This window comes from Zootoca vivipara, chromosome 3 (assembly GCF_963506605.1).
Source record: "Zootoca vivipara chromosome 3, rZooViv1.1, whole genome shotgun sequence".
Classification (NCBI taxonomy): Eukaryota; Metazoa; Chordata; class Lepidosauria; order Squamata; family Lacertidae; genus Zootoca; species Zootoca vivipara.
The window spans coordinates 56,040,276-56,056,737 of record NC_083278.1 but is presented as its reverse complement, the minus strand read 5'-3'; the positions used below and the strand labels follow the sequence as shown (position 1 = coordinate 56,056,737).

The 16,462-nt window shown below is 41.8% G+C and overlaps 1 protein-coding gene across 8 annotated transcripts in view; it reads right to left on the bottom strand.

The window, feature by feature from the left end:
• The window catches only part of LAMA2 (laminin subunit alpha 2), a 377,555-nt gene that overhangs the window by 145,833 nt on the left and 215,260 nt on the right, over positions 1-16,462 (bottom strand). For 5 of the 8 annotated variants that reach the window (XM_060272671.1, XM_035109029.2, XM_060272672.1 and 2 more), the window contains exons 16-19: positions 15,979-16,032; positions 15,304-15,417; positions 8,103-8,230; positions 6,095-6,181 (exon numbers count right to left, since the gene is read on the bottom strand). In XM_060272671.1, coding sequence (XP_060128654.1) covers positions 6,095-6,181; positions 8,103-8,230; positions 15,304-15,417; positions 15,979-16,032 — 383 coding nt within the window. The remainder of the gene's footprint in view (positions 1-6,094; positions 6,182-8,102; positions 8,231-15,303; positions 15,418-15,978; positions 16,033-16,462) is intronic. The other 3 variants (XM_060272673.1, XM_060272677.1, XM_060272678.1) reach the window with 1 other exon arrangement.

Sequence of the window (16,462 nt, the reverse complement as noted above, 5' to 3'; positions counted from 1 at the left end):
GCTAGTAGCCATTGATAGCCCTTCTCCTCCATGAATTTGTCTAATAGCCTTTTAAAGCCAACTAAGTTGGTGGTCTTCAATGTGTCCATAGTTCCATAGTTTAACTATATGCTGCATGAAAAAGTCCTGATTCTTCCAACATTCAGCTTCATTGGATGTCCATGAGTTCTACTGTTATGAGGGATGCAGGTGGTGCTGTGGTCTAAACAACTGAGCCCCTTGGGCTTGCTGATTGGAAGGTTGGTGGTTCAACTTCACACAACGGGGTGAGCTCCCGTTGCTCTGTCCCAGCTTCTGTCAATTTAGCAGTTCGAAAGCACATTTAACTTTTACCTTTTACCTAATGTTATGAGAGATCAAGAAAAACTTTTCACTATCCCCTTCCTCCATGCCATGCATAATTTTATAAGCTTGTATCATTCATGTTGCCTCTTACTTGCCTTTTCTCTAAAGTTTCCTAAAGCATCTGAGCTGGCCACTCTTAAGTAAGGGGATGGCAGACTTGATGCTAGTTTTCCTTGGTTTGACTAAGCAGGCCTAGTCTACATGGAACCTGTAGAACAAAGGGCCTCATGTGGCCAGTCCAATGCAATTTCTGCAAGTATGCTGATATAATACAGATGACTCCTTCAATTGCTAATAATTTTCGCCTTCGCTTATCAGGGTTCATTTCTTTCGCTCTGCCCATCCTCTTTCGTTTAAGCTTTTGTCTTGTATCGGATAATGCCAGCAGAAATGTACAAAGCCAGTCATAAGAAGAACACCCAAAGGACTTGTGAGTACTGATGTGCTAATCATAAATAACCCTCCTACTAATGACAATCCACTTTGATCACTCTCCTCCCTCCCTGCCCCAATTCTCATCATTTCAAACTGCTAATTAAAGTTAACATAAACCTTGGTCTCCTGGCCTTTTCCAAGTGTTCTGGAACCACATTCTACTGATGTGTCTTGTGATGAATCCCAAATATCTATCAAAAGCACTGATTGCTGGGGGGGGGGGGGAGAAGTGACCCTAATCCTGTTTAGTCTCCTTTTTGCTTCCTTTTCCTTCTCTGAATTTCCTGGTAAACCCTGAATGTTGTCTACTTTATAGCTCCGTATGTTTCCTTTAGGAATTCTTCCACTTCACTTACTCTCTTCTTATCCAATGGGCTGTGCTCATGAGAACGGGCGCAAAGGAGGAATGAGTCATGTGTAACATTAATATCTTATATTAATAGGGAAGTCGTTTCTTTAAATACAACAACAACAGTGCCGAATGGCTATAAGGAAAAGAAACAGAGGAAGAAAAAATCAGATATTATGAATATTATTGTCTGCAAGCATGACATGAAGGCTGGTAACATCAACCCCGCCATGTGGGAATCCCTTGCAGGCGACTGCAGTCCCTGGAGACAAGCAGTCAAGTCATGTATCCATAGCAGTGACCAGAGGAGAATTGATCGCTGGGAGGAACACAGAGAGAAGAAATGCCTTGGTGCATCTGTAGCTGCACAACTGGGTGCCTTCATCTGCCTCAGCTGCAACAAACATGTCTCTTCCTCATCGGTCTCTACAGCCACAGCAGGCACTGTAACCTTTCAACAGCTTGACCTCGCCCACAAAGGAACACTCCTCCATTGTCTCCCGAGACAGTCAGATGCCAGCATTATTATTATTATTATTGGAAAAGCTTTTTTTGGAAAAAGGACATTCTTGTCCCTCTTAGATGTAGTTATAAACTAGAGTAATAACCTCCACATCTACCTGGCAGGCACATATATGACAGTTATAAAGTATTTCTCTCCCTAGGGTAAAAGGTAAAGGGAACCCAGACCATTAGGTCCAGTCGCAGACGACTCTGGGGTTGCGGTGCTCATCTCGCTTTACTGGCCAAGGAAGCCAGCGTACAGCTTCCAGGTCATGTGGCCAGCATGACTAAACCGCTTATGGCGAACCAGAGCAGCACACGGAAACACCGTTTACCTTCCCCCTGGAGCGGTACCTATTTATCTACTTGCACTTTGACGTGCTTTCGAACTGCTAGGTTGGCAAGAGCTGGGACTGAGCAACGGGAGCTCACCCTGTCGCGGGGATTCGAACCGCCGACCTTCGGATCAGCAAGCCCTAGGCTCTGTGTACATCCATTCAAATTGCAGGATGGATGGAATCATAGAGCATCAGATTATGCTATTCAACCTGAACAACTTGTAGAATAGCAATATGAATGAGAGAAAATCATCAAGTGTGTGCCCCCATGCCAATTTTTGAAACAATTGAACAGCAGTCATTTGTGTAGGAATTGGGAGGGCGGGAATTGTTAGCCCAAGGGTGTTCTTCATACTTAGTTTTTTGGGGGGAGCCTGCAGCTTAACTAAAGCTACTAAACTATATCTGTACACGTCTTTATTTATTAATTTTAATTAAGGAACATAAATTCAAATGACCATTTTGACCCATTGCAAAGGCTGTTTTTGAACTCTTCGTCATGAATATAGAAGCAATCAGATCATGTTGCTTCTAGTTTCCTGTCACCCATCCCTTTCATTCCCCATATTCTGCTCTCTCTCCTTTGTAGGTTATTTCAGAATGCCCCCTTCTTACTCACTACTAAGGTAACATTATCAAAATGTCTGGCTGCTTGTCTCGCCCCCCCCCCTCCAACTGCTGCCTGTTCCTTTCTGAATGAATCTCTAGCCTTAGTCCTTTCCTTTGAGGCTCTGAATTTGAGGGTCACTTTTCTTACTGAACACGTGTTGGCCCACAAATGCCTAACTCATCTCCAGTCCTCAGATGTGCTTGTTGAGAGAGAGAAGACGGTGAGATGGGAAATAAAGAGAGAGATAAGAATTGAATTTTGCCAAAGGCAGAGAGACAGAGAGCCTCAAAAGCAAGGATTAGGGCACAAAATTGAAAGCAACAAAGGGACAGTTGAGAGATTTAAAGAAAGGGATGATGCTACCGGTATCTTAGCAAGCAGAAGCATTCTAAATGTATGGGAAAAGAGAAAGCAGAAGGAACGGAACAGCAAAGAAAGTGACTGCTAGAACACTAGAGCAAAAAGGAGTACAGAATGGTCAAGTGTTTAAGCAACGGGAGCAGATGCAAAAAAATGAAAAAAAGAACTTGGTAATGACCAATCCAACAAAACAAACAGAAATGCAGCCCAGAACTTGATCTGCATACAAATAAATGGAACAATGTTCTTGATAACAACAACAAAAACCCTATAAAGTATTCTTAATTTTCTAGCATTATAAATACACAAAAGGAGATTTATTGCCAACTCTAGGAGTGAGAAATCATGGGTGGTTGCTGCAAGACAAAACTGAACATAGAACACGTCAGGGTAATTTTAAAACAGTTAATTTAATAGCGACATGACTCAGAGCTGCGCCCCCAAGCTAAAAAAAGAAAGATGGGATTCCATGCAAATTCCTGAAGTTATTACTCATTCACATATGATAGTATACAAAGACGGCTTTCTAAATGCTGGCATGTTGTTGTTGTTTTTATAACCAATGGCTCGGTGCGTTATTGTGCAACTTGTGACAATTAAAACAGACACACACTTATTCAAATTCCTTCCTTGTTGCTAACCTATGGACTACCCTCCACTCAAGAAATACTACTTGTTGCTTATGGGACTTGTCAGTGACCCCCTACATTGACAAACTGTCACAGAAGTACTCTTCGGCTGATTTGTTCTTGCATTCATTAACTTCACAGCCCTCAGGTTTGAGAAGAGGGTGATGACTTGCCAGCGAGACAGGAAAAGATAGACAGAAATAGCACTCAGCAGCAACAGCCCTAGTGATAAGCGGGTGAGTGCCTAAGCCTTCTTTTGGCAGGTGCTTTCAGCCAAATATAACACCAAATGAATGTACAAAGAAAGTGTGGGCTTGGTATTTGTTCTGAGCCTTCTGCTTTGACTCTTAATGTTAACGAAGCATATGGCTAAATGCCTGCACTTTCTAAGATCACTCTCAAAAGTCTTTAATTGAAAGGAACATTCTACATTTGGAACCTCCCCCACTCCTTTTACACATGCCATACATTCTCCCGAGGCTTTGCAAATTGCTGACTGCTTGCCATGTTTGAGCTGTATTCTTCTTTCCAAATGTCAGTTCTTCCACATTTTAAGGTTCAGAGGGTGAAAGAACCTGGGTTTTCTAACTAGAAATACCGTAACGAGCCGTAGACCTTCAGAACAACCCCCGCCCCCCACCCAATGACTGGGTTTTCTTTCATATTGGGGAATGTCTTCAGTGATGTCATTCAGGAATGGCAATATTGAATGTAGGTCAGAATGATGAACAGTTAGAGCACTTTGTAGGATGTAGCCATATAACCCAATGAATTGGGCAGTAGCCAACATGTTAAACATTCCAGCTTCCATTATACCAAGGTAGTGGTGATCAATAATATAAACAGGATTTGTTGGGCCCAGCAAACTGTATGCAGATCGGGCCCTTTGTCCATTCTAATGTGTGTCTGGCTAGAAAAGCACTCCAAAACACCACTTATAAGACCTCGAGCTCCCTCACTGATGAAAAGCAAGATAATTATTAGCATAAGAAAAATAAGAAAAATTGGTATTTAAGAGGCATTGTTTTCATTATGTTCTCACTTCCTATAGTGACAGCAAGGACAAGAAAAAGAAGTAGCCTTAAAGTGCTGTGGCAAGTTGTCTCAAAGTGGGCACATCTCGAAGACATTTTCAACCTGACAAAAAGAATCTGAAAAACTCATGGCCACAATCTTTCTTTGGATGCCAACTGCTAAGTGTTGTTTGCTTCCAGTGAGAATAAAGTGGCTTTTATCAGGGGTGACCCCAGAAAAACTAGTTTGGGAAAGTCAAAGGTATGCAAAGACCATTATTAAGGGTGCAAGGTTTTATTCTGTGCTATATATGACCTTAATATACTGGGAAGTATTTGGGGAACACTACCAACTTCCGTAACATTTTGAGTTATCCCTGCCTTTCATGGACTTTCAATTTACAGTCTTTCTCTTTTTTTTTGCTGTGTCTCAAATCAAACTTTCCAGAATATCAAATTTTCCAGAACAACAGGGCAAAGCGAAGGGTTGTGGCTTAGTTGTAGAGCACATAGTTTGCATGCAGAAGATACCAGGTTCAACACCCAGTGTCTCCAGACACTTTATTGTAATCAATAAAGTTGTGGCCTGGTTCAACCCAAGACCATTCTCCTGTGTTCATTCTTGTGGCCCTCCCTTCACCTGATGCAGCTATTAAGAGCCTGTGCTGGCAAAGCCTTCTGCCCCCATACCTTAAAGAGCCACTGCAAGTCACTGCAGACAAGAACAATCTAGAAGGATCAGTAGTCAGATTCAGCATAAGCCTGTTTCCTAGCTGAGGATATGCAACACAAGATACAGAATTTCATCAAACATGGGATTCTCTTAGGGAAAGATTGATCATATACCCAGATTCTACATTTGTACACCTTCCATCACTTTGGAAACAGCGTGCCTGTATCACGTTGCAGGAGAACAAAAACAGCCCCTCTGAAATATTTTTAACACTGCAACTTTATTTGTAGCCCAGTAATTTCACATGCTAAATAGGCAAATTCAGAGGAGAATTAGAAGCAGCAAAGTCTGAAAATATGAGTTTTAAAGTAGTTGAGACAAATAAATCTAGCTTCCGCAATTACATTGTTTGGCTCAGCGTTAGGAGATGAAATAACATTTCACTGAATAACTGATTAAATAGACCCTCAATATTTGAGCCAAATTAGGAACACACAAAAATAACAACGGAAACTAACAGGTGCACAAAAATCCAGCAAAAAGAATCCCATCAAGTAATACTACTTCTATGGAAAATACTTTGTTTGTAGCTTAATGCTTATCTGAAGCATTAAATAAAAACAATTTTGCAGGCCTACTGAGCAGAGAACAAATCTGCTGTACAAATGTGGAATAGACAATGGAAATTCTCATTTAAATAGAAATCTTGTATGACATCACCACCCCACAATTCTGACTCTGGGTGCATATGGATGCTTGAATAATATAGAGGCTTGGAAAAGAACCATGAAATGAAGTTCTGTTAGACAAAGACAATAAAATCCTATATGGCGCTTACCTCTCACAGCGTGAGCCAGCATACCCAGGGGGGCATTTGTCACATATTAATCCACGACTCTGATCCAAATGACATGTTGGGCTAAAACTTTGTTGTTGATGAAGGGCCAGAAGAGGGACACAGAGGAAAGATAAAAAGACATTCATTAGCAGCATCGTTGCTGTCTTTCCTCAGAGAGCGCTGCTTTTACAGGGAAAGTCCTTCTGGTCTCACACATGGAGCTTAGGTTTGGCTCCAGCCGGTAGAGTTTGGAATGACTCTGCTATTTCTGCCGACACTGAATATAGCTCGAACGGGTGGCAGCATCCATATGACATGTTGTTATGGGACTTTAGTCTATCAATGAGCCGCTACACCATTTAAAAGCAGGAATGTACAGCTGCTTGTCTGAGCCCTCCAGGGCCTGGCAATGCGCTCTATCCCAGACTTTGTTCCCAAGTTAAATCTCACCGCAGCTAACGGACAATTGACTGGAAAGCTCAGTAAACTCAGCTTACATGAATAGTGGAATAAAACTGCCGCATTAAAAGCAGGGAAGGGGAAACTTTGTGGTGATGTTTCTCATGGTATGTCAAAGCTGTATTTAAGTGAAGATCAATGAATGGTGGATGACTTACACGTTATTCTTTGGGATTCAGAATCAGGAGTGGCAACCTTTGTAGATATTTTCCATCCTTGATTCCTAACCTCCATGACTAAAGGTTAGAATCCTAATACAACTGAAAAGAACCAGAGCTACATGGATTCTTTAAACTTGAGGAAGACCTGTAACCTCATGTATGTCGCTTTAATCATTGCAATAGCAATTATTTAGTCATTGCAATAGCAAATGACAATTTCCTATCATACCACTTTCTCTTTCTTTCTTCTATTTCTTTTTACAGATACAATATAAACGATACAGTTAAGTTTCTCAGCAACCCAATCATTTGCATGCTTACAAATCCTCTGCTAGTATTTTACTCTAGCTGTGTCCCTCTGCCTTCCAGCATTTTGTTTTCTGAGTTTCCCCTCTTTGAGTATCTGATTGACACAATGTAATGAGGTAATCTGCTGGCACACTGGAAGACACAGGCAGTTTGAAACAACAGGATATCTGTCACTCCACTATTTTAAAGAGATAAGTCCTCAATTATTCTTCTTTTTATTTCCCTCAGAGGTTTGTGTGCACTACATAGACATTCAATTTGCCAAACAACCCAGCAGTAGACCGGCAGCCTTAGGACAAAGCTTTGGCTTAATATGGCTATGGTGGTGAAATAAATATAAACAAGCTTGATTGCAGTAATTTGATCATTTTGTGATAAAACTTTGCAGTATTGCAATATTACAATATTACAAATACAGTATTACAGTATATACAATACAATGATTCTGATTGAGACCTATGGATTGTCATGTAATCAAAACTATGCCACATTTTTTAAAGGAAGTGGGGATCTATGAAATTAGCAAAAGAGCTCAACAGCAGTCAATTCTCTGAATCTGATGGATTGATTCTGACACCTACTCAGGCTGCCCTTATATTTCATATACACCCTTGCTGAGGGAGGGGGTGGGAGAACACTTCCATTCGGCCTTTCATTTGGCCTGCTTAGTAATAGGCCATAGATACCACCAACTTACTTGTTTGAAGGTATACTCAGTACTCAGTTGCAGGGGCATAATGGGAGGGCCAGGGACCTGCCCTGCTTGCCACCAGGGGTCTCTGGGGCCTGGAGTCCGGTCTTGCCACCACACCCCCGGCCCCCTCACCAAGGGCCATCTCAGTTGGCTGGGCTCCCTCTTGCTGTGGACGGGAGGGGGGGGAGGCAGGCAGTGCAGCACAGCCCCACAAACCCTCTGTGCCCCATGCCTGTCCGGCAGCGGCAAAAGTTTGGCTGGCATGGCGGGTTTTGTTCCCCCTCCACATCCAGCCCCTGGTCCCTCCTGGTTTGTACATGTGTGTTTGTGTGTACCCAGGGTTCCAATAAAGGATGCAAAGCCACTGTTCAGTGGGTATACTTACTTGTTTGAAGGTATACTCAGTGGGCAGGCACACAGCTGGCAGTCATCAGGTTTCCCTTTAGTAGCATCTCCAAAGAAACCAGGAAGACATCTATCACAATACAAGCCACCTGTGTTGTGCTTGCAGTTCTAAACAGACAGGGGAAGGAACAAAACCATCTTTTCAGAATGTCATAGAACATAGTTGATAAACACTCTCACAGATGTGAGGGAAAGCAATAATGTGAGCTGTCCTTCAAAATTTTGTTTCTCCCTCCCTCCCCTGTCCCACATTTTCTTGTTTGCACTTGCAGGTAATGGATTTTCATACAAACCCTGCCATGTCTTATTAACATGTATAAGTGTGTATTTAAAAGCTCCCCCCCCACACACACATTCAAGATTCAGCTATGCACTCAAGTATAAAGTGAACCTCTGAAGGATTTTTATTATATGGTTTGCTTTCTGTAGCTTCATGTGAATAATTGTGTCCTAATGCTCTGATGCACAATTGTAACCATTTCTTGCTAAAACAGTTGCCTAAATAAACACACAGAGAGACTTTGAAATAAGTTTTAAGACTTAATGAATTTTATATTCATGAATAAAAATATACCTGAGTTGTTCTTTGGGATGTAACTTTTTTTTATTTGAATACCTGCTCTACAACAATTTGACAAGTAGCAAACTTAATAGCTAGTATCCAATCCAAATAACTTTATGGACTGGATACTGGCTATTGGCCATGACAAATCTTAATAGGTCATATTCCCTTGTCCAGATGTAATGAAAACCTTTGATTCACTATTATGGGAGTAAGATTAGGCATGCATTTGACTCGTGCATTTTCCCATTGGGCTGTCTTAAGTATATGCGGAGCTGGGGTGCAAAGATCTGCCCGGCGCCCCCCCCCCAGGTTGTCCAGTCCCAGGCACGCAGGATGGCGGAGCCAGCCGGCTGGCTCAGTGTCTCGCTGGCTCGGTCGCCCCTGAATCTGTGGCACAGAAGAGCCTGCAGCAGAAGAGCCCGTTGTGGCGCTCTGACCAATGGATGGGCTCTTCCCCAGACTCAACTCTCGGGCCCCAGACTCTCGGCCTGGCACCCCTGAGAGCCCAGCTCCTGGGTGCCCCGCACCCCTAGCACCTAGGGTAAAATGGCCCTGCCCATTGTCCTCTCCTCCAGTGCAGATGTGAAGAGGAGATAGGAAGCTTTGGTTTCCATTTGGTTTTGTCCATTTGGTTTAGGCTTAACCATAATGTTTACTAAAAACAAGCCTGCTTCAGGTCCACTATCTGCACTTTCCAGAAACAGTTGAGTACATTTTTGTTCCAACAGGCTCTTCCAGCTTGACAAATGGGGCCTTACCATGAGCATTCATTTCTTAGGGGTTTAGTCTTGTTTTAAATGTATTGGTTGGTTGTTGTTGTTGTTATTATTATTATTTGTTTTTAAAAAGATCTTATGTGTAAATTGCTTTGAGATGATACTAAAATAATAATACCGTAGTAATACTAATAATAGTAGTAGTAATACTACTACTACTAATAATAAAGAATATTAGTAACAGTAGTAGTAATTTGTGAACTAGCTTGCTTCAATAAGCCATAGTTAAGATTAACCACAGTTTAAGGTCCAAACATAATGCTAAACTGTGATTAATGAAAACAGGTGAAAGCTTCTGATCTGATCTGATTCCTCTGGCTGGTCATGTTGGAGGACCTAAGCTCATCCCCATAACAATAAACTAAAGTTTATCATGATGCCCCAACACAGCCGTTGGGCTAGTTTGCACATGTGAATGTGCAAATGCCTCTTTGTCTGACACACAGCCAGAAGGAGAACGTCAAACTGTGAGCTATGAAGCTGACTTGTTTAACTAACAATTGTTTGTACCAATACAGGAATCTTGGTTCACAAATAATACTAAGCCAAGTTTGAAGTTGAACTCCTTCTGCCAGCCATGTAGGACAAAGATTGGGACAGCGGGGTGGTGGTGAGGGGAGTGTGCAAGCCTGATGCTTCACTCTAGTTCACCAAGGCTCTTCCCTGTAGTACTAAACCATGGCTTAGTGTTATAGGAGAACCAGCCCACTGTGTAATAATCAGCCAAGTGCTTCCAAAGAATCTGGCTTTCCATAAATCAAATATGCAAAGTGAAGACAGGTAGGATTTTGATATCTGTTACAGGAGTGGTCAAACGCGAAATGTCTATTAGTCACTTCACACATCATTACATACAAACCTTAAAAAGCCTCTTAGCAGGGATTTATGTGAGAGGAGACATGTGTGGATGCGTTCTGTTAAAAGCTTGCACCACAATAATCCTCTGAATTAAAATTCAAATCCTGGAAAGCTGCATTTCACAATATTGCTGGTGCACACATGCTTCATACTAACAAGTTACATTGACAAGTATATCCAGTCACATTATTCTAGTAATATTAGAATATAGAAACCATGTTGTGCGGGGCCATGGTTCTCCTCAAGCTCCTCTCTTTTCCTTCCACAACAATTCCTGATTCTGTAAGTGATTTCTTATATAAGGGAACATAAACACGATTGCTTCTGAAGTTTCAGGCCCAGTTCAGATGTCATCAGGGCTGATCAATGAACCACTCTTTAGTGTTGAGGAGTTCACAAATTTGCCCTTCCTTCTCTGCCAATGCAACCCCCTCCACATACACTTTCCTAGTCCACAGTAACTAAGCTTTACCAGAAATTAGGGGTGTCACAACAATCCAGCGGTTTAATTTCCTATGCAGATTTTTTGTTGTTGATGTTGGTATTATCTCATATCTTCGTTACATATGTTTCTATTTGACTTACTGTCTGGGGAGGGGGCTCTAGGGAGAATAATAAACAGTGGCTAGATGCACAGACTCTTGTGCAAGTTATATGAAGATGCTGAATGTTGATCAAAATACACATCCAACTGCAAATGACTGCCAGTGCTATAATCTGAAGAGTATTCAGATGCGCACCCAAAAGTAGCACAACACACGTGTGCCAACTATTGCTACAACAGTTGCATCCATTATTGCAACTATTTTAAGTAAAACAATAACAAAGAAGCCTGAAGGAATTGGCATTGTTGAGGAAACCAAGGATATCTGAGATACTCTGCACTTCCCAAAGATAAAAGAGGGTGGGAAGGCAAAGCCGAAACCTCTGTGGAAATAAAGGGGAAGGTGTCACATATCCTTAACTGTAATTGTGGTGTGATTATTTTGAACTCTCTAAAAACTACAGGAGTGCCTTCCACTTCATCTCAGCTGCATAACAAGATTAAAACCACTAAATACTTTAGCAAGGTTTTGTGAAACTCAACCCCATGGATTGAATCCAATTAAGTTATACTCAGAGTAGGCCCATTGAAATTAATGGGCTTAAGTTACTCGTGGTCATTCATTTCAATGGATCTGATTTGAGTATGACTAACTTTGGATACAAGAACGTGGGTGGCGCTGTGGTCGGGCTTGCTGATCAGAAGGTTGGTGGTTCGAATCCCTGCGACGGGGTGAGCTCCCATTGTTCGGTCCCAGCTCCTGCCCACCTAGCAGTTTGATAGCACGTCAAAGTGCAAGTAGATAAATAGGTACTGCTCTGGCAGGAAGGTAAATGGCGTTTCCATGTGCTGCTCTGGTTCGTCAGAAGCGGCTTTGTCATGCTGGCCACATGACCTGGAAACTAACTGCGGACAAATGCCGGCTCCCTCGGCCTATAGAGCGAGATGAACATGCAACCCCAGAGTCATCCACGACTGGACCTAACAGTCAGGAGTACCTTTACCTTTGGATACAAACTTATGGACATACAAACAGTGTGTCTACAACATGACAAAATAGAACTTCTCTTTGTTTACAACTTGAGCTATTTATCATCTGTGTAACATCACAGTGGTCATGTGAATGTAACAGGCACTGCCTTCCATGAGTGTGTAAGCGATCCCCCCCCCCTACAATCAGACGTAGGATAAAGCCATTGAGCTGAGCTCTTATTATAAGTCAAAGAAACACATTTCAACTTCTTTTCAAGTAAATTTCAAAGCTAAGGAAGAGTCAAAAGAAGTAACATATTCGTAAATTAGCTGCCTAAATTGTCTGTTGTATTACTGGGGGCAAAAAAAAAAAACATACCATGAATAGTAATGAGAAGGCCAAAAGGCTCAGTACATCTCAATAGGGGGGAACGAAACCCTTTGATGTGAAACATGCCTCTTCTTTCAGCACTCAAACTTGTCTCTCTCCCTCTCCCTCTCTCTCTCTCACTTCAAAAGGCTTGCGATCCAAATTGAATTGCAGCATTTAACAGCCTGCTTGGGTATCAACCAATCCTACTTCACTTACAGTCAAGGCAAAATCCCCAAACAGATTTTGAAGACTTTGTTTCTGTGCACTTTGTCTCTACAGGATGATATAGGACAAGCTTAGCTGCTGCAGTGAAGAGCAGAGACAGGACAGGATAAAGAGAGAGAGATTAGGAGATGCTACATGTTATTGTTTCCAGGGATGTATTTTTGCCTTAGTCTTCTCAGTAATGTTGTATATCTGCCAGATAACATTACAGGTAACCAGTACTAGGGCTGCAACTTTCTCCAAGATTAAATTCTTCTAAACATTTCTGCCTGCTCCTTGAAGAGTTTCCTCTCACATCACTTGGCAGTAAACACCGGTTTGCAATCATACAGGACATCAGCATTTCAAAGCATGTGTTTATTGCAGTCAATGCATATCGTTTTTAGATGTTGGCATAAAAAATAAGCGAACTCCTAAAAAGAGCATATAAATTCTAATCTAGTTATGACTCAGAAATGACTAAGCCTGCAATTCCTACATCCATGTATGTAGGGAAAAGCCCCAGTGAATTCAGTGCGACTCAGATCTGAAAAGTCGTGCATGGGATTGCATTGTAAACCCCACTGAGACACAACTAACTCAAGACACATTTCTCTCAACAGGACTTAGTCATGAGGAACTTTAGCTGGGTTGAGGCCAATGTGTGAGCTTGCACTAAGTCACTCTGTTGGTGGAAGCACAAGGAAGTGTGACTGCTTTCACCTCAAACCCCTAGGACAACAACAAGGGAGAATGAATGGCTGTTAGTTTATTTTAACAAAAAGAACAGAAGAGGGGATTCCCAGGCCTCTGGGTGCAATTAGATCCACCAGGCCTCCCCATTTGACCCATGCCCTGACATTGCTCTAACCATGTCTACCTCTAACCATCACCTGGCATAATATGATGTCAGGAATTGGGCAGGTAAAACTGAAGCACAGTGCTTTTTCCATTGAGCACTGTTTTCTGTTGCCCTGTAGTACCGAATTTTTAATCTGTGATATTTTAATGTATTTTAATCTTTGTTGGAAGCCGCCCAGAGTGGTGGGGGAAACCCAGCCAGATGGGCGGGGTAAGGTAAAGGTAAAGGGGCTCCTGACCATTAGGTCCAGTCGTGACCGACTCTGGGGTTGTGCGCTCATCTCACTTTATTGGCCGAGGGAGCCGGCGTATAGCTTCCAGGTCATGTGGCCAGCATGACAAAGCTGCTTCTGGAAAACCAGAGCAGCACATGGAAACACCATTTACCTTCCCGCTGTAGCGGTTCCTATTTATCTACTTGCATTTTGACATGCTTTAGAACTGCTAGGTTGGCAGGAGATGGGCAGTGTATAAGTAAATAATAATAATAATAATAATAATAATAATAATAATAATAATAAAGTGCATGCTTAACAGTCTGTTTTTGATTTTTTTTCTTTGTAGTTTCAGGTTACAGTTTGAATCACCTGACGCCATGTGGCATCAGGTGCTTGCCAAGTGGGCAGCCCTACCTGCCTGTCAAAGTTGCCTGAAAGGAGCCCTGATGTCCAGCAAGTTCAGCAAATGGCTCTAGAATTCTTTTCACTCATGTACTATTACAGAAATGGAATTGTTGATTTGCTGCCCGAAGCACAGAGTTCTAAACCACCAGCTGGTTTTGCTGTAAAGCTTAACTAATTTCATTAGACATTAGCATTAGAAGACTGAAATCATGAAAAAACAATGAAATAGGTTTTCTGAAGGCTGCTGAGGAAAACAGATCAATTTCTGTCAGGTGATTTCCTCCCCCCACTAGATTTACGTGAAGTATTTCAAAATAAAGTTATCATGGCATGTTTTCTTTTCTAAGTATGTCTTAAGACTGAGCACAGGATTAATGCGAGAGTCATTTTGGGCATTTATTCATGAAAAAGCAATTTGAAAAATCCAGCAATCCACCAATTTAAGCTATCTTGTTCAGAATTGGAGAGCAATTAAACACCTTGTATGGAGGAAAACAGAAAGGCCAGTGATAATTTAAAATGTCAAATTGCATTGTAAAAACCCTGGATTTTCATTTAGATTTTCCCCTCAAGCTTTTCTTTGGGAAAATCAAAAAGAAGGGAGGAACACTTAAAAATATACACAATGCAGAGTTGGTTTGAATTCTGCAGGGAATCTGGAGTATGATATCCTACTAAATTGGCAGTGGCTCAAATTGCATTTCTGCAAGACTAATGAAATGAGAAATGTTGTTTCAAGCTTCATGCCATGTCAGACAATATAAAACTAAAATGCCCTTGAGTTAATCAGAACAGTCTATTCAGCGTAATTCACCCATTCAAAATAGCTACTGAGGAGGCTGGAAACAGTGGCACACTGGGCATGATTATTCTGGGTAATAAATGCACTAAAACTGCTGAATTAGTAGGCAGCTATCCCAAATATATGCATTCCATCAGGGAAAAGCACCTTTCCATCTCATTCAAAACATGTGCCCTCCCCATTCACACTATTTCTTCATAATTTTTGCAATATTTACACTTCTCCCCCTTGACCATCATTCCTGCACAATAACGAAACTTACTATTCGGTTACTACTATTATGTGTGTAAAGTAGACCCACAACAGAGGTTACTAGATGTAGATTATTGTGCATTGCCAAGTTTGTTGCGATATTCTGTTTGCTGCTTTCTGCAGGACCTGTTGCTATCCAGGTAATGTAAAGAACCCTTTTGGTTTGCCCTTATTTTCAGTAGCTACTTTATCATGTTACCAAGAGATTGTTTAACTTCAGAAGCAGTTCAATATAAAGATCTCTCCTGTCAAATCACTGCTTCTTTCCTTAAGTACTCATAGTCCCTAAGGTAGTTAATTCAATTGCATTGGTATACTGAGCTGATCTCAGCGCTGTCAGTCAGCACTTACCAGGCATTCTCCGGTGATATCATCGCAGGACTCTGCGTGACCAAAACATGTGCACGGCTTGCAGATTCCGCCAATGATGGTGCCATTGACTCTCCTGTGCCTTGGCTGACAAGACTGCAGAAGATGAAACATTGAGAATATATTAAAAAAATGAGGAAGTGGTGTAGGAGCACATTTGACAAAAATAAAGGTGCTCAATATGACATTCTGCCTCCTCCAAACCCAGCACCGACTTGTTCTATGGCAGAGAATGTTGCATGCAGGCTTTTGCTGTGTGTAAAGGTCTGTGTGGTGGCCCAATCCAACTGGAGCATTAGAAAAAGGAATAAAACAGTATCCCTCCAACCCCCTCCCCACAAATAATTTCTAGGGAAACACAATTACCAGGAGACAGGGACATAACACATGTTAACGAGCAATAATAATGGGGAAATTACAAAAATCATACAAAGCTTCAATGATGACCTTTTGCTAGAGGACTTTCAACCTGCCCATATTTGTCTTGCTGGGGCAGGTGGGAAGGATCCCTGTAACTTGGCACCCCCTTTCCAGGAGTTCTATGCCCCTCAAGGTGTCCCAGAGTTTGAAAACCACCGTGATAAGCAATAAAGACCCAAGTGCTGAAACACCTCTTGAAAACCTATATTCCTGGCATGATGTCTGTGAAAAACTGACCTTAACCGAATAGGCAGGTATAAGACTAAAGGAGGCATTAGCTTGTTCTTTCTTCTGAAAAGGTAAGAGAAATGAAGAGTAGAAAGTAAGACAGCTTCGCATACCAAGATTTACAGAATGAAAATAGTTAGAAGACAAATTACTGAAAGAAAGTGGGGAAAGGAGAGAAGTGAGAAAAGACTGGCTCTTTTATTGATACTGCAAATCATGGCTGAAATACCACGTGAGTTATATTGGTCAAAGATTAATGAGAAGCAGAAGCCAAGGTAGAAAAGAAAGCATGCATCACAGACCTAGTGACATGGGAGCTGCCTCCACATTGCTGGGAGTGTGCATGCACATTACAACCACAATGCTGCATGCATTTTCCCCAGAACGCTGGAGTAACAGAGAAAGCCTTTCCCCAGTTTGGTAATACCAGAAACAAGCACCCTGTTTCTGTTCTCTGTTGGCCTGCACCCCCCCCCCCGGTCAATCTTTTCAC